The 18851-nt window shown below is 45.5% G+C and overlaps 1 protein-coding gene across 6 annotated transcripts in view; it reads right to left on the minus strand.

Annotated features, from left to right (window-relative positions):
• LOC107396052 (cyclin-dependent kinase-like 5) overlaps positions 1 to 18851 on the minus strand; it is a 92338-nt gene that overhangs the window by 31233 nt on the left and 42254 nt on the right. Inside the window, exon 1 of one of the 6 annotated variants that reach the window (XM_070545914.1) lies at positions 15483 to 15736. The exons of the other annotated variants lie outside the window; for them this stretch is intronic. Coding sequence (XP_070402015.1) covers positions 15483 to 15509 — 27 coding nt within the window. The 5' untranslated portion in view covers positions 15510 to 15736. Of the gene's footprint in view, positions 1 to 15482; positions 15737 to 18851 lie in introns of those variants that run through there. 6 annotated transcript variants of the gene reach the window in all.

An 18851-nucleotide genomic window follows, 5' to 3' on the forward strand; every position in this document is an offset into this window, starting at 1 on the left:
GCATCTCGTCAGACTCTGATGCTTTAGTGTTCAGGGATCAGTGTCCGAGTCTGTTTTTATACCATTTAATTTTTAACCCTTTAAGGATCATCATGTGACAGTGTAGCTCATTTATGCAGGACTAAAGGCAAATGGGTTGAATTATTATTTAATATAGACACGCTGTCACTCCCACATGGCCTATATATCACAGATTCTGGGCCGATGTCCTCAAGCCTACTATGTTTCTAAAATCAGACAACCAGAGTTACCATGTCTATTGTACATCCAGCAAAAAGGAAATGAAATGTGAAGATTTGCAACTTGGACCAAAGGGGCAGGTGAATAAATACATGACATTATGCATCATAGTACCACAGGCATGAAAACAGGCAAAAACACAGGAGCAGAGACAGACAAGGGAAACAAGACGACAGACTCAAAGACAGGAGGATCTGACACTAGGTGAACCAGGACAGTTTTAAACAGAGACGAGGATTACAGGCGAGCTGATAACTGATGGGAAGCAGGTGTGCAGACTAGTAAAAATCCAAACTAACTGAACCAAAGACAGCAGAGCATGATATAAAGATTTTAACTCATAATTTCAACCAGATGACATTTAAAAGTGCATATGGCATCTCTCATTTGCTTACTTCGCACTTCTTGCAATGCAAATCAGCATTTTTCCTTTGTGCATTACTTTTCTGAGAGGTTTGATGAATTTTCTGTCAATAACCTGGGCTGCCACCTTACCGTGGTGGAGGGGTTTGAGTGTCTCAGTGATCCTAGGAGCTAAGTTGTCTGGGGGTTTCTGCCTCTGGTAGGGTCACCCATGGCAAACAGGTCCTAGGTGAGGGATCAGACAAAGAGCAGCCTGAAGACCTCTTATGATGAATTATATAAATGGACACCGTGTTCCCTCGCCCGGACATGGGTCACCGGGGCCCCCCTCTGGAGCCAGGCCTGGAGGTAGAGCACGTTGGCGAGCGCCTCGTGGACGGGCTTTCACCCATGGAGCCCGGCCAGGCACAGCCCGAAGAGGAAACGTGGGTCCCCCTTCCCATGGGCTCACCACTCGTGGGAGGGGCCAAAGGGGTCGGGTGGAGTGTGTGACGGGTGGTAGTCGAGGGCGGGGACCTTGGCGGTCTGATCCTCGGCTACAGAAGCTGGCTCTTGGCACATGGAATGTCACCTCTCTGGTGGGGGAGGAGCCTGAGTTGGTGTGTGAGGTTGAGAGGTTCTGACTAGATATAGTCGGGCTCACCTCAACGCATGGCTCTGGCTCTGGAACCAGTTTCCTTGAGAGGGGTTGGACTTTCTCCCACTCTGGAGTTGCTCCCACTGAGAGGTGCCGAGCAGGGGTGGGCATACTAGTTGCCCCCCATCTTGGTGCCTGTACGTTGGGGTTTACCCCAGTGAATGAGAGGGTAGCCTCCCTCCGCCTACGTGTGGGGGGACGGGTTCTGACTGTGGTCTGTGCTTATGCACCAAACTACAGTTCAGACTACCCACCCTTTTTGGAGACCTTGGAGGGGGTGCTGGAGAGCGCTCCTTCCGGTGACTCCCTCGTTCTGCTGGGGGACTTTAACGCTCACGTGGGCACCGACAGTGAGACCTGGAGAGGTGTGGTTGTGAGGAACAGCTCCCTGATCTGAATTCGAGTGGTGTTTTGTTATTGGACTTCTGTGCCAGTCATGGATTTTCCATAATGAACACCATGTTCAGACATAAAGGTGTCCATATGTGCTCTTGGCACCAGGATACCTTAGGCCGCAGCTCGATGATCGACCTTGTTGTTGTTTCATCTGACCTGCGGCCGCATGTCTTGGACACTCGGGTGAAGAGAGGGGCGGAGCTGTCAACTGACCACTACCTGGTGGTGAGTTGGCTCAGATGGTGGGGGGAGGATGCCGGTCAGACCAGGCAGGCCCAAACGTATCGCGAGGGTCTGCTTGGAGCATCTGGCAGAGTCTCCTGTCAGAAGGAGCTTCAATTCCCACCTCCGACAGAACTTCCAAAATGTTCCGGGGGAGGCGGGGGACATTGAGTCTGAATGGATCCTCAACTCAACTCAACTTTGTAAATCGCGCCTTACAGGCAAAAAGATGCCACCAAGGCGCTACACTGATCAAGTAAAAACATAAAACATTACGTCCAGAAAATAAAAACATCGTATGACAAGATACAGAAAAAAATACAGTGAGTACACAGATTGCTATAAGTAAAACAATAAAACTAGTTGGAAAGGTTAAAAGACAGATCATAAAAGTAGGTTTTTAGCCTTGCCTTAAAAACCGCAACAGAGGTGGAGGCCCTTATGCTGAGAGGAAGCTCGTTCCAAAGCTTAGGACCTGCCACAGCAAAGGCCCCATCACCACGTGTCTTTAGGCACGTTCTTGGGACCGAGAGGAGCATGAGGTTCTCCGAGCGGTGTGACCGTGCAGGGCTAATAATAATAATAATAATAATAATAATAATAATAATAATAATACATTTTATTTTAAAGCGCCTTTCTGGTCACTCAAGGACACTGTACAGAATAAAAACACAAATCATTCAGTAAGTAAACATACGTAAACATGAGCAAACAAGGCCCTCTAAAGATATGTGGTTATGAAGAGGTGAGTTTTGAGTTGTTTTTTGAATTCTGTGAATGAGTTAATGTTCTTGATGAGAGGGTGAAGGGAGTTCCAGAGTTTGGGAGCGGTGCAGCTGAAGGCTCTACTCCCCATGGTGCTGAGACGGAAGGAGGGCACAGAGAGATGAATGGAGGAGGAGGACCTGAGGGAACGGGACGAGGTGACGATGTGAACGAGATCTGTGAGGTAGTGAGGGGCGAGGTAATGGATGGCCTTGAAGGTGAGAAGGAGAATCTTGTAGTTAATCCTGGTGTGCAGTGCGCTACCAACACTATCTATAGTGGGGACGGTGGGTTGCTGACCTCTACTCAGGACGTTGTGGATCGGTGGGCAGAATACTTCGAAGACCTCCTCAATCCCACCGACACATCTTCCAGTGAGGAAGCAGAGTCTGGGGACTTTGGGTTGGCCTCTCAGATCTCTGGTGCTGAGGTCACTGAGGTGGTTAGAAAGCTCCTCTGTGGCAAGGCTCCAGGGGTGGGTGAGATCCGCCCGGAGTTCCTTAAGGTTCTGGATGTTGTGGGGCTGCGTTGGCTGACATGGCTCTGCAATATCGCATGGACATCAGGGGCAGTCCCACTGGACTGGCAGACCAGGGTGGTGGTCCCCTTATTTAAAAAGGGGGGCCGCAGGGTGTGTTCCAACTACAGGGGGATCACACTCCTGAGCCTTCCTGGTAAGGTCTATTCAGGGCTCTGGAGAGGAGGGTCCATCAGATTGTTGAACCTCAGATTCAGGAGGAGCAATGTGGTTTTGGTCCTGGCCGTGGAACACTGGACCAGCTCTGTACCCTTAGGGGGATCCTGGAGGGTGCGTGGGAATTTGCCCAACCAGTCTACATGTGTTTTGTGGATTTGGTGAAGGCGTTTGACCGCGTCCCTCGGGGGGCCCTGTGGGGGGTACTCAGGGAGTATGGGGTACCAGGCCCTCTGATACGGGCTGTTAGGTCCCTGTATGACCGGTGTCAGAGCTTGGTCCACATTGCCGGCAGTAAGTCAGGCTCGTTCCCAGAGAGAGTTGGACTCCGCCAAGGCTGCCCTTTGTCACCGATTCTGTTCATAACCTTTATGGACAGGATTTCTGGGCGCAGCCAAGGTGTGGAGGGCGTCCGTTTTGGTGGCCTGAGGATCAGGTCTCTGCTTTTTGCAGATGATGTGGTCCTGTTGGCGTCATCAGAACGTGATCTTTAGCTTTCGCTGGAGCGGTTCGCAGCCGAGTGTGAAGCAGCTGGGATGAGAATCACCTCTTCTAAATCTGAGACCATGGTCTTGATTCAGAAAAGGGTAGAATGCCTTCTCCGGGTCAGGGATGAGGTCCTGCCCCAAGTGGAGGAGTTTAAGTATCTCGGGGTCTTGTTCACGAGTGAGGGAAAACTGGAGCGTGAGATCGATAGGTGGATTGGTGCTGCATCTGCAGTGATGCGGGCGTTGTATCGGCCTGTCGTGGTGAAGAGAGAGCTGAGTCAGAAGGAGAAGCTCTCGATTTACCGGTTGATCTACGTTCCTACCCTCACCTATGGTCATGAGCTTTGGGTAGTGACCAAAAGAACGAGATCACTGATACAAGCGGCTGAAATGAGTTTTCTCCGAAGAGTGGCTGGGCTCACCCTTAGAGATAGGGTGAGAAGCTCGGTCATTCGGGAGGGGCTCGGAGTAGACCTGCTGCTCCTCCACATCGAGAGGAGCCAGTTGAGGTGGCTCGGGCATCTGGTCAGGATGCCTCCCTGGTGAGGTTTTCGGGGCACATCCAACTGGGAGGAGACCTAAAGGTAGACCCAGGACACGGTGGAGGGACTATGTCTCTCACCTGGCCAGGGAACGCCTTGGGATTCCCCCGGAGGAGCTGGCCCAAGTGGCTGGGGAGAGGGAAGTCTGGGCCTCTCGCCTTAGGCTACTGCCCCCACGACCCGACTCTGGATAAGCAGATGAAGATGGATGGATGGATGGATGGATGGATGGAACCTGTGCTAAAATTTGAACATTTCATCAGGAGTATTGATGTTGTACTAAAGACCTGCAGCACACAGCATGTTCAAGCTGGAAAATCCAAGATTATACAACACATTCTCACACCCAAGGCGTCAAAATATGACGCGTTAGACCGAGCCTCAATATATGACGATTCGGGATGCCCCAGCACGCCAGGAGATGGCGATCAGGGACAAACAGCTGACGCAGCGTCCCAGAGCATTGGTATCCGATGCCGGTGGTGAGACGGACATTAGAACTACTTGTGAACTACTTAACCTTCCCTCACCCCAGTCCTAACCTTAAGGTCACAGTTTATGGACCTTAAGGTTAGGATTGGGGTGAGGGGAGGGTTAAATAGCCGAATAATGTCCATGTGACCGCGCGCGTCAAACAGTGACGCCAGCGGAGCCACGTGACCCAGCGTGTCCCTGATCGTCGTCTCCTGATGCGCTGGGGCGTCCTGAATCGTCATATATTGAGGCTCGGTCACACGAGTCATATTTTGATGCCTTGGGTGTGAGAATGTGTTGGATTATACTGCACATTCAAAACAAAACCATATTAAGATAGATGAATAGTTGACCAAATAGCAGAAATTATCAAAGATGAATATTTAATTGTTATTCAGAATAATGTATTATTTGTTTACATGGAGGGAGTGGGGCTTCAAACCTGTATTAGAACCAGCCACTAGGGGGCAGCTCGAATCGTCTCAATTTGAACCTCCATCCAGAAAGTTTCTGAAAGATTTTTGTGCCCCAGCAGCAGAAGTATCCATGAGAATAGAGCCTCAGTTAGAAAATGTTGTAAAAGTTAGTGAGACAAATGTCAGAAACCCATCTACAACCATTCTCAATGTATTTTAGAATATTTTCAATTATTTAAAAAAAATTTTTTCAAGAGTCAAAAAGTTCAAGAAAAGGACAGACGGCTTTGCACAAAACTGGTGACAAATCTGAGAAAAACTAAATTGTCAAATTAAAAAAACTGAAATATATGGCAGTGTGAATACATTGGAATGGCAACAAATGCATGAGCGTTGTAATTTAGATATAAAATGATCCCCATTGATCAATTAAGGTTCTGCAAACGCCATTTCAAACAACCATTGTTTATAGCTAACACTAATGCTGCTCTTGGCATGACTGATGTGTTTGCTTCGATAACCTGTCGTGTAAAATGTGCTGAACTGTAGTTTCAAGGCTTCTGATTAGTAATAGCTCTGCTTGTTTGCAACTCAGCAGTAATTAGAGCTGATTGTGGCAAACGGCTTCAGCCATAATTATAATGAGTGAGTTGAACTAGGTTATGTAGGATCACCAGCATAATTGGAGGATCCCATTTACACCTTTTCTGACCTTTTCCAGTGCTATAAATGATAATGAAACAGCCTCCTCATGCTTCCAGACTGAAACCTCAACATTAATGAGATTCAGATTCTCTTCAGCAGATTTACTCGTAAAACCAGATAACGAATTTAAAATAAACGTTTATCAGAGACAACATGCATCATCAACTATGATTCTGCGGCGGCCGATGGAGCAGCTACTGACTTTTCCTCAATACAAGCACCACTTCAACACTTTCACACCGATGCCGTCTGGTCCTCAAAAGATAATCAATCTAAATAGTCATGAGAGATTTAAATGATGTGTTTATTTTAAGGAAACTCTTCCAGTAACGGGGGAAATAATCTAAACTGACTTGTTTTTTCTCGAGTTTGTCAAGTTTTAGGTTTTTCATTATTGTTGCATAAAGATCCTTTAATTCCTGCTTTGAAAAAGCTGCAGACAGACGGGCAGAAGTTCATCGCTGCAGCTGCTCACAGAGAGTGAGTCACGATGGAGTTGTGTGACTTCTTGTTTAGAGTTTGTAACTCAGTCAATAAAGTCATTTTTCATGGAAGTATCACGCCACACAGGAAGCGTGGTCTGAAACTGAAAGGTGCTAATTTATTAGCAATAATCTCACTATGATCATTATTTTGCCAGCAGGGCTTGATTTCTAGATTTTGTCACGTAAAAAAATAATTAGTTGTCTTTCAGATTTCATGGCTCAGTTTCTGATGATTTACCCTAACTTATTATGTTTAACATTGTTTTTATTTAAAGTTTAAAGTTGATAACAGATTAATGGTAGGGCCCTCATTTATCAAAATTTCGTAGAAACTGTCCGACATTCCTGCATATGGCTGAAATTTACATTGTTCATACGAACGGCCAACATCTTGATTTATGAAGCACGCGGTGACCACTTGTACACGTTCCTCCTCAAACGTCTGTTGATAAATCCCACCTGTGGGTAGGTGTTCATTAACATACAGAAACACCCTCAGTTAACCATATTTTGTCACACTACGCCCTCAGCTCATGAGGGGAATCCCTGTGTTCTTCCCAGGAAAAAAAAAAGCTTTATTGACAGCCAGATAGTGGTTTCTTCAATAGTAACTCACAGCTCTGGGTTGTTTATTTATTTATTTTGATCAGTTGGCAGCTTAATTAGTGAAACAGGAACTCTTGGTCAACTAAATAACTCCCAAATGTATACGTACATTTTGGAAAGGGTTTTCCTTGTCTTTCAAAATGGGCTTAAACAAATGGAGTAGTAAATGTGAGGTTGGACCTCATCTGAGAATCTGAGCATGTTTTGTGTGTGACTCTCAACCACTTGCCCAAGTTTAGCTTCGTTTCTGTCAGACTGGGTTATGGATATTTTAGTGTTTGGATGGGTAGCTGTACACACACACACACACACACACACACACACACACACACACACACACACACACAGAGGAAAGACGAAATCGTCGTCGTCGTCGTCTTCCTCCGCTTATCCGGGTCCGGGTCGCGGGGGCAGCATCCCAACTAGGGAGCTCCAGGCCGTCCTCTCCCCGGCCTTGTCCACCAGCTCCTCCGGCAGGACCCCAAGGCGTTCCCGGACCAGATTGGAGATGTAACTTCTCCAACGTGTCCTGGGTCGACCCGGGGGCCTTCTGCCGGCAGGACATGCCCGAAACACCTCCCCGGGGAGGCGTCCAGGAGGCATCCTGACCAGATGCCCAAACCACCTCAACTGGCTCCTTTCGATCCGGAGGAGCAGCGGTTCTACTCCGAGTCCCTCCCGAATGTCCGAGCTCCTCACCCTATCTCTAAGGCTGAGCCCGGCCACCCTACGGAGGAAACTCATTTCGGCCGCTTGTATCCGCGATCTCGTTCTTTCGGTCATTACCCAAAGCTCATGACCATAGGTGAGGATTGGGACGTAGATCGACCGGTAAATCGAGAGCCTGGCTTTCTGGCTCAGCTCCCTCTTCCCCACGACAGATCGGCTCAGCGTCCGCATCACTGCAGACGCCGAACCAATCCGCCTGTCGATCTCCCGATCCCTCCTACCCTCACTCGTGAACAAGACCCCGAGATACTTAAACTCCTCCACTTGAGGTAGGACCTCTCCCCCGACCCGGAGGTGGCAAGCCACCCTTTTCCGGTCGAGAACCATGGTCTCAGATTTGGAGGTGCTGATCCTCATGCCAGCCGCTTCACATTCGGCCGCGAACCTACCCAGCAAGAGCTGAAGGTCAGAGCTGGATGAAGCTAGGAGGACCATATCATCCGCAAAAAGCAGAGACGAGATTCTCCTGCCACCAAACTCGACACACTCCACACCACGGCTGCGTCTAGAAATTCTGTCCATAAAAGTGATGAACAGAACCGGTGACAAAGGGCAGCCCTGGCGGAGTCCAACCCTCACTGGGAACAGGTCCGACTTACTACCGGCTATGCGGACCAAACTCACGCTCCTCTGGTAAAGGGACTGAATGGCCCTTAACAGAAAGCCACCCACCCCATACTCCTGGAGCGTCCCCCACAGGGTGCCCCTGGGGACACGGTCATAAGCCTTCTCCAAATCCACAAAGCACATGTGGATTGGTTGGGCAAACTCCCATGCCCCCTCCATCACCCTTGCAAGGGTATAGAGCTGGTCCACAGTTCCACGGCCAGGACGAAAACCACATTGCTCCTCCTCTATCTGAGATTCAACTATCGATCGGACCCTCCTCTCCAGTACCTTGGCGTAGACCTTTCCAGGGAGGCTGAGGAGTGTGATCCCCCTATAGTTGGAACACACCCTCAGGTCACCCTTCTTAAAGATGGGGACCACCACCCCGGTCTGCCACTCCCTAGGAACTGCCCCCGATGACCACGCAATGTTGTAGAGACGTGTCAACCATGACAGCCCTACAACATCCATAGCCTTGAGATACCCAGGACGAACCTCATCCGCCCCCGGGGCTCCGCCGCTGTGTAGTTGTTTGACTACCTCAGCAACTTCTGCCCCCGAGATCGGACAGTCCATCTTTAGGTAATATTTAGGTAATCTAGAGCTGCACAATATTGGATAAACATGTCTGTTTTAACATCTCAACCATCTAAACCGAGACAGCCCTTCAGATTAACCAACATGTAGGAACTGGATGCATCAAAGTTTATGGGTGTGTCCAAATCCGTGGAAAGGATGCTTGTATGGGCGCATTTTGAGGTCGATGACGTCACAGCGCAGCGACGAGTACTGTCCGATTTCCAAGAATACTTATTCTCGCGTCCTCAAATGTGTCCTCGCTCCGCCCGCATTTTGAGGACGGGTCTGTTGTACAAGGCTATCCCAGCATGCTTTGCGCGCTGGCTGTGGACTTTCAGCCATAGATATGTATATATACATATATCTGCTTTCAACAGGAGGAGAAAATGGGGAGAGCTACGAAGTTTTAAACATAAGTTTGTTTAAAAACTGGCCGTAGAAAACTAAAAAGCTTAAAGTGGTTCTGTTAGACATTTTTCGTTTGTATGTTTGTTTTTAAATTACATCTTAGGCACAAATCAGCCAGAACCAGTTTGTATCGCGGGTCCCGTGTGTGTGTGTGTGTGTGTGTGTGTGTGTGTGTGTGTGTGTGTGTGTGTGTGTGTGTGTGTGTGTGTGTCGAATTAAACTTGTCATTTGTGGGCGACGGTGGCACAGGAGTTAAGTGCTCGCCCCGTAATCGGAAGGTTGCAGGTTCGAGCCCCGCTCAGTCTGTCGCTGTCGTTGTGTCCTTGGGCAAGACACTTAACCCCCCGTGCCTGCTGGTGGTGGTCGGAGGGACCGGTGGCGCCAGTGCTCGGCAGCCTCGTCTCTGTCAGCACGCCCCAGGGCAGCTGTGGCTACATCGTAGCTCATCACCACCAGTGTGTGAATGGGTGAATGACTGATTGTGTTGTAAAGCACCTTGGGGGGTTCCAGGACTCTAGAAGGCACTATATCAAATACAGACCATGTACCATTTGTTTTAGGGACAACAGAGTGTTTTTATTAAGCTTAGAGGTGAAGAGTGAAGCTGTTTACACACAACCACAGAAGTTCTGCTGTGAAAAGTAGTTTTACATTCGGGGATTTACACAGCTGACACGTTTTAATGAAGTAAAAAGTTTGTGTGAAGAATATAATTTTTATCTTCTCATGTGGATAAATGTAAAAATGTGTTTATTGCCTTTTTGTCACCTGTGGTCTGGTTTTCTCTGTAGGACTGCAGGTGTCCAGGGTCAGGAGAGGCTTTACCTGGTGGTCCTCCTGGGAGAGAGGCCTTCTACTGTCATCATGTTGATGTTATTTAGCTGTTTGATATTTGAACACATTTATTAAAACAAATACTAACTGATAACTCTTTCTGGTCATTGGTTTTATCACCAGTTTTATTATTACAGATGCTTTTGAACATGTTACATGAACAGAAAATGAAAAGATGGTAAGGAGACAAGATTATTTATATTAGGTTACACTTATTTACAGATCAGAACCAGTATGGACCAGTTATGTACGGTTAAAGCAGGATTAACCTGAGTGACTCTTCCTGGATCATTTATTTAAACTGAGTGAGCAGGAAGTCTTTAACAGTGCAGCTGGATCTGCTGCAGGAGGATCCAGACGTGGATGGAGGGCTGGAGCAGACCCGTGGCTGGACGTTTCTGGTCAGAGGAACATCATACAGGACGGTCTGCAGAGAGAGCTTTGGGACGCTTCCTCTCACTGTCCACTCCATCGTCCATCTACAGGGCCTGCTGGGCTGGCTCAGACGACGGCTGTTACATCTCTAAGATGTATTCAGAAATACGAAATGAGCAGAAGGTTTATGGATCCACCGGTATAACAATTGTGACTCTTCAGCAAATAAAACCACAGTGTTGTTTTTAATAGAGGTTCCTACATGAATGACTTGCCTGTTAACAGTAGTGGTGGTCTGCTGGTACCTCCTGCAGGACAGAGCACCGCTGACCTCCTCCACACACATCTTCCTCACGCTCATCCTGCAGACCCACAACTTCACCAGCACAGAGGCAGATGTGCAGCACAGTGCATGCTGACCTGTAATAGATTAAATAAGAATTTGTTTTTATTTTTTATAGAAAAATGTAAAACAAACCTATAACCTGCAGTACACTGGTTCTGTTCAGTTTAAAGAAAAGCAGCAGGGAAAACTACAGAGAATTTACATTTTTAAGACAGATCTAATCATTATTAGGCTTAAGCTGAATAAACAAATGCACACTGAAAACACTTCAATGCTATTTTATTAACTCATTCACTGCCATTGACGACTAAAGTCGTCATTTGCATTTTTTTACTGTTGGGGCATCGGAACGAGCCCCCGCGCTGACAGAACAAACATCTCAGCCCTGAAGCCGATCTTCATCCGCATACGTCACAGATCACATGATCAGGAAGCAACACATCCATGTGTTTGGAGATCGTTTTGGGCCGTTCCTGTAAAAAAAGTGAGGTGCGAACCGGAAAAGCGTCTGCCGATCACGATTCGACAACGGATTATGAAAGAACGGATAACGCTCGAAACACACAGCTTCTTCCTGATGAGATGAGTCTCTTTATTTTGGTTGTTTTGGCATCGACATCATGCTAGCGCGCAACGTTCTGTCACTCTTAAAAAAACAGTAAAAACGGTGAGAAACGCTGGCAGCGAAGGGCGTTAGTGATCAGGAAACGGCTGGCAGTGAATGAGTTAAAAAGCCTGTTTTTTTAAAGCGTTTTACCCTCATTTGATGCAAAATAAGTTCTAAGGTCCAATTTACATCAGAAAACATCCTGCTGCATTCAACATTTATAATGCATTTGGTTTATATGAATTACCTACATGATAGTACTCTGTAGTAATGTGTTGTGTACGTTTAACAAGTTCATTCTGTAGCTTAAAGCATACATGAAACCATCTAAAGTTCACATGTAAGTCCTGAAAGCTTCTAGAATAAACAAAGTTACTTTACCTGAAAACGGTTGTGAACAAACGCTGCTGATGGACGTGAAGCTGCTCTAGCTCCTTAATATTCCTGCTCCATTTTCGCTAGCTTTAGCATTTTCCTTTGTGTGTAGCTGCCGCCACGGCTGTGACGGGACCTACGGGCCACCGTAGAGGTGAAGGCTAGACTGTCCGAATTCAGAGCCGCTGGGTTCCGGTCTTAGCGGTCTTCAACAAGGACCCGGCCTTGCTAGACCGGCGAGGACCCGTAAGCATCCTTCCCGTGGATTCGGACACACCCAGTGGGTTTTTGCAGACTTGGCAGCTGTTTATGGTAGTTTAGCACACATTGATATTACCGATGTTGATGCATTTCTGACACATTGTGGCATGCAAACCCTGGTTTTCTAGCCTGGTGAGCCATCCTACATATGTGATTCTAGTCTGGCCACGACCCATAGACAGAGCTCAGTCGTGGGGTGGGATCTATACAGTTGTCTTTCAAACTTTCTCCACATGCTACTGGACAACAAACAATGTGACATACAGAAGACACAAACACCCGCTCTTCGCATGTCTTATTGGTTCAAGTTGATGCCAAAGCGGTTTCAAACGAACCATCATCATCTTTGTTGTTTTGCTCCGTTTTAGCATCCCGCCCACCCTCTCCTTATTCTGCTCTTATTCCACCTTTCCCGGGATCTACTGATTTCCCTCTTTCCTGTTCATTTCTCTCTCCTTTTTCTTACTTTTTTTCATCAGACATTGTATTTTTTTCTATTTTAAACAATCATTTTTTGAAAACTTTTTTATACTTCTTTTTTTTTTCTCAAGAGGCTCTATATAAAAGATAGTTTTCTTTCTTTCTTTCAAACTGATAGAACATTGTGATTGGCCCACTGGTAGGCCTGCTGAGGCTCCTGCAGAGTGTGGCTAGACCGACATGCAGAGCAAAATCTTTGTGCTTCAGCAGCTGTCAGTCTGGGTTTCTGGACAAATTATGAAAACAGAGAAATCATCAACTAGCTGGAGTCAGCTGACCAGTGGGGACATCAGGAGAGCTGACAGGAGGCCAAGTTGCAGTGCAGTTTGTGACCATAAGAAGAATCTTGTTACATCAACAAGTGGGCTGGACTCGACTACACTCTACTTTCTAACCTGGAATGTCTCAATTCAAGGACGACTTTAGGACTCAGACACAAAACGTCATCTCCACATCTTCTGCCTGCTTCCCTGGTCCTGGTAGGACCTCTTCTGCAAGAGCTCCACTCAAGGTGACCCATTTAACGTTAGGTGTGAAAGTCCTTCTATCCGCCTCTGTCCTAGTTTCTTGTCACTGGGTACAAAAATAACTGTTCCCTTCAAAGGGGGCGGGCCTTATATCCTTTTTCTGCTACATAGAACTAGATAACATCGACAACCACTCGGCTTATTTAGGAGGAAGAAAGAAAAACCTAAGGAGGTCGGATCAATTTGATTTTTTGTTGAAAATGTGCCACTGGATAAAAAATAAAACCACCTGAAGTGCTGCTAAAATTAGAAGCATTATGGAACATTTCTGATTAAGACAGTACAAGCAGCTGACCGCAGGTAGACGGTGACTCATCTGTTACGTGGCAACATCATATCTTTAAAGAAATAGGCAGTAAGGATTCAGTAAATGCACTAAATGCTGTTTTGAGCATCGTGTTTACATTGAATTAGAGCGTAAGCACAAAGGAAACATATGATAACCGATCTTAACTCAGTAGAGAAAGTCAAGCCGGTGAGAGGAGAGATCTTCATTAAAACGTCACCAAACACAAACAATCCAGTGACTGAGTGAGTTCATCTGTTCAGCATTCAGCACTTCATAGCTGTAGAGTGGCAATAACTACAAATCACTCATTGTACTTTAAAGTATTCTAACATGAGGTCAAAACTGCAAAATAGTAGCTTTTATGTTTAAAAATTGTTCAGTTTTCAGTGAATATTTGGTGAAAAGTGAACCGTTGTGTGTGAGCTACTTGGTATAAAAGTGCTTCAGGAACCAGAAGTAGGATTAAACTTCAAACCCTGTCTCAGGATAAGGACACGTAGAAAGCATTAAAAACATTTTAACTACTTCTGGATCAAAACTAATCACAACAGGCGGCAGAGCTGCACCGCTTACTGACTTCTATCATGCTATCAGACTTCCATCAACATGCATGATCCCAGGTAGGATACGAGTCATAAAAATACTTTTGTGACCTTCAGATAGTTTAAAGTTATGACCTTTTTATACTAATTCTATGGTATATATACAAAATGTGTTTATGAAGTTCTGTTCACTAAATCTCTCTCACCATTAAGCGATCTCAGCAGATTTATTCTAGACACTTTCAGTCCCTTCCAGAATGAGCCACTTCAGGGCTTTAAGAAAACAAGCTGGAGCTGGCCATGCCAACCCCATACCCCACTGAGGCTGCTATAAGCTGAGAAGCTCTGATATGTGGGAGGGGCTCTGAGTAGAGCCACTGCTCCTCTAGCTTAGATAAGTGAGAGGTGGTTCTATCCCAGTTTCCATATTTGTGATGTCACAAATGGGGACTTTTTAGAATGGGATGTTTTAGGCCCATCATTCCTGAAACCAAACACGGACAGAAAATGGATGAATGTGTTTTAATCACCCTTGGAGTGTTATGAGCATTTGAAGCTAAATGGTCTGAACTTCACAGCCCTATAGGTAACGTGGGAGTAGGGTGTGTAACAATGATAACACTGTCATGTTTATTGGCTGAATCTAACCTTGTTAATACCCTTAACCATATTTATTGTGCTATTTCTCCATTTTCTGTATCATGCAGCTTCCTTACAAACATGTAGCTTCCTAGTTATCAAACTGAGGAGAGTACAGCATCTTCTGGCTTGCTGTGGTACAACTAATGGAACCATTAAAAATACCGGAAAAGAAAGCTGAATGGTAAACATCCTGTATTTCACAGCAATGTGGGTAAATACCCTTGGGATTCTACCACATCCCCAGGTGCTTTATAACACAACCAGCCATTCACCCACGCACACACACATTCACACGCTGTTGGTGATGAGCTACAATGTAGCCACAGCTGCCCTGGGGAACACTGACGCAAGCAAGGCTGACAAACTCAGGCACCACCGGTCTCTCCCAGCACCACCAGCAGGTGAGGAGGGTTAAGTGTATTGCTCAAGGACACAGCGACTGCAACAGATGAGGCTCGAACCTGTAAGCCTCCGTTTACGAGGCAGGCATTTAACCACTACCCCACTGTTGCCCACGCATCACTTGAACACAAAAGTGGTTTCCTAACTTTTCTAGCTTTCTGTGAAAATCCATCATTTGCAATGCCAACGCCATGTTTTCTGTTGTAGTCTACATTAGAAAGCAGTTATGAGACAAAACGGAACTAGGGTTCTAACCCTTTTCTGACAGTAATTTTAACTAAATAATTTACATCCTCATGTAGCTAGAAAAAGCAGGAGGTCATTTTTTAAACTCCTCATTTGTTTAATGCAAGATGCAAAGCTATTTTTCAACTGTGGTAAAACTTTGATTAAAATTTTATATGAGCTCGATTCTTCTACTTGATGGATAGCAGAAGTACTCACAGCACCAGGCAACGGGCACATTATCATCAGCCTTCGGCCGAGAGCGGCACAGCACGGAAGTCATGTGTTCATCCTACACCAGCAAACCAGGTCAGGATAAGTATTTTAGACTGTAGGATCATTCAGAAAAAACGGTCATGACACCATCTAACCCACTGCTCCACCACTGACGGATGTCCATATAGCCTTCATCCTGGCATGTGTGTTTAGCTCTCAGGGGTTCTAGGAACCCAAACCATGCCAGGAAAGTCCCCCCCCCCCCCCCCCCCCCCACACACACACACGCCATGGTGAAGCTGCCGAGAGCCGTTGGAAGCCCGCTCTGCCTGTAGACGCTGCTTGGCATGTGCCACATATGTTCTTGCCCACATCCTGATAATAGAATGACCTGAGATCATGTGATGCTCTCTGTTGCTCAAAGGGACGCTGGCAGAGTTACTTTCCTTCGACACACACGTTTACTTTTAAGAATTTGATGAGGCAGTTGATTTTGCAATGCAGTCTGTGTTTATCTGCAAAGTGAGTGGGGAGAACTGATTTACTTGTTTACTAATCTGTCTGGTTGCTCTTGCACGTCAAGTGATGCATGAACATCGCTGTCAAAATGTATTTCTGTCTACAGTCAGCTTGACCTCAATGTCTTTCTCTTTGATTTCCATGCCAACATGTCACTAGCCAGTGCACTCATGGAAAACCACGTGTCCCAGTCGTGATGCTAGAGACAGTTTAGCACATACAAACACATTTATAAGCCTTCACACTTGCTTTCTCCTACTACAATTCCCAGAATGCACTGGGATGGTGGCGCTGCCAAAAGCCCTAAGCTGCAGCAGAGCTTTGTAGCGTACCAAATGGCCAAGTATTTCATCAAAATGACCAGAAGTTAACTTTTAACTTACAGGCCAAACTTCTTCATACAGGTCAATCTGACACCGCGGTGCCGATGTGAGGAGATTAATTTGAGCCAATATTCTCAACTAATCCTGCGTATGTCACGATTCCTCAAGGCTGAAGCTTGCCTTCTCTGGCTCATAAATGACTTTATAATTTTATAAGTGTCATAATCATATTGTGTTGAATGAACAATATGTTTAAATCCAATGTGTTTTTGTCCAATATTCTACATTAATGAAGGAAGGGTTAAAATGAATATTTTTCTTGAAATAATTTATTTTAGCTCTTAAATTACACCAGATTAATAATTGTTGAAATTAATGTTAGTGTATCAGTATTTTCACACATCACTATCTTATCATTAATGGTTAAAACATTTCACATTAAGAAATAACCTCTAAGTGTCTGAGTGAAAGAGGGATTGTCTGAGCTATTATGGTAACGCCTTTAAACTTGCCAAATTCTGATTTGTCTACATTTGTAAACAGTGGCTACTAATAAAAGAGTGCACATGCTGAACTAACAAGTTCTTAGCCAGCCTCCCGATTCGGCCGACCGGGTGAGTAAAGCTCTTGAAACCATCCTCTCTTTTGACCTCAAAATCAAAGCCTTTGCAAGCTTCATCAGATGCTAAATAGTGTAAGGTTATGAAGTTCATTGTTTTCAACTCCATACAGCTGCCCCCTGGGCACAATAACACCGTGTAGAAAAACCAAGGTCGGGTGTTCCTCAGACTGTTTACATTCCAGGAGAAGAGTCCGAAGGAGAAGAAGAAACTTTACTTAATCAAAGTACTTTATTTGTGATTAAAATTATTAAGCAAAACAGATGTTGATCAACAATAATCAAGTGAATGCTCTGTGAAATAAATATGTCATGAATTATGTTTAATGAAAACAGGACTACGGTGCAGACATACTGATCCTCATCTCCATAGAAACGCATGACACATTGTTCCAACCAATCAGAGCTTTCGGCTGCCGCAGGAGAATCTGGTGTTGACTTCAAGTGTCCAATCTACTTTACTGAAACTTATCAACAATTCAGAGATATAAAACAAGGCAACGCCATTTTAAGCTCAGTTCCATTTTGACTTCAGTTCTATTCACCGTCATCCTAAAGAAAAGCACAGCCCGGCCAGATGTGTTTCGTCTTTAAACTAAGAACTGTGAAGTTGGAGATTTTCGTCGTTTAACAACCAGATGACATCCTTTCAAAATAAGAGCACCTGCCAACGCCGCCGAACAGTACCGGGGTCGACCCTCCAGACGGGCTTTGAAACGCTGCGACCGCTGCTCCGACAGCTCCAGCGCACATCCGAGGTCTCCAGACCTGGCATTTCCTGATCTACCTGGGAGGCCCTCACTGGGTACGTACACGACAAAATAGCGGCTCATGTCATCACTTTATAAGCCTCGTGATATCTAGTCATAACAAAGACGACCAGATTCAATGACGTCAGCCTAGAGAGTCTGAACCAGACACACACACACACACACACACACACACGCACCAACACAACATCCGAATCCATTCTCATCCATCACAGAGTTAGTCCTGGTAGATTGTTTAGAATTTATAATTCAGAAATTAAAGATTCTCAAACGATCCCATCTCTCTCTTTTCTTGTCTCAAAGTCAATACAGAGTGTTTAACTAAACTCCCTGATGATAAAAACAGCCTATCTTCTGATTATAAAAAGTGATCTACTTACAGTGTATTAAAATACAACTCTAGATAGTTACATCACTTCAACTCCGTTACAATAGATACGCCAGCTTCCTGCCGTCACCTGGAAGGTATCAGAGCAGACGGGTCGTACTAGAAGCAGAACTGCCGGCTCCGACACCTAGAGGTCCACGCCACCAGCAGCTAGTCCATACCGACCTCTTGACCCCCTGAATCACACGAGGACCTTCAACACAAAGCGTTTGTAGATTCGCACACTGGCGTGGGATGGTTTTGTGAATAATCTCGAGCTACATAGAATAATAAACTAATCTATAGCTTGTGAGACCATACAGCCAGAATGATTTTACAACCCAGACATCAAAAGATCTCTCAGATACTTAATAAGGTTTTGCTACATAAACATCTAGCTTACGTTCCATCATTTCACTCAGTGTCTCTTATCTTGTACAACAACCATTCATCATAATTTGTTATGTACATTCATTAGTTTAGAAATATAGAATTAAATTCATTTTTATAAAGTATATGCTTGACTCTGTCTGAATTAATATGAAGTGTGTGTTTCCTGAATAGTTAAAGAACCTAAAGTAATGTTAAATCCAATATTCAAAGACCAATCAGATTGATAATTCAAATTTATATGGAATGTCACATCTTATTGATCATTTAATAAGTAAAGTACATCCGCCATGCTACAGCTGAGTTCATGCTGCAGTTTATCGAGTTTAGCGTCCAGTAGAGAGTGTGAGGGGCCACAGATCCGCCCCCTAAAGATGTGCAGGA

The sequence above is a fragment of the Nothobranchius furzeri genome, chromosome 16 (assembly GCF_043380555.1).
Source record: "Nothobranchius furzeri strain GRZ-AD chromosome 16, NfurGRZ-RIMD1, whole genome shotgun sequence".
Lineage (NCBI taxonomy): Eukaryota > Metazoa > Chordata > Actinopteri > Cyprinodontiformes > Nothobranchiidae > Nothobranchius > Nothobranchius furzeri.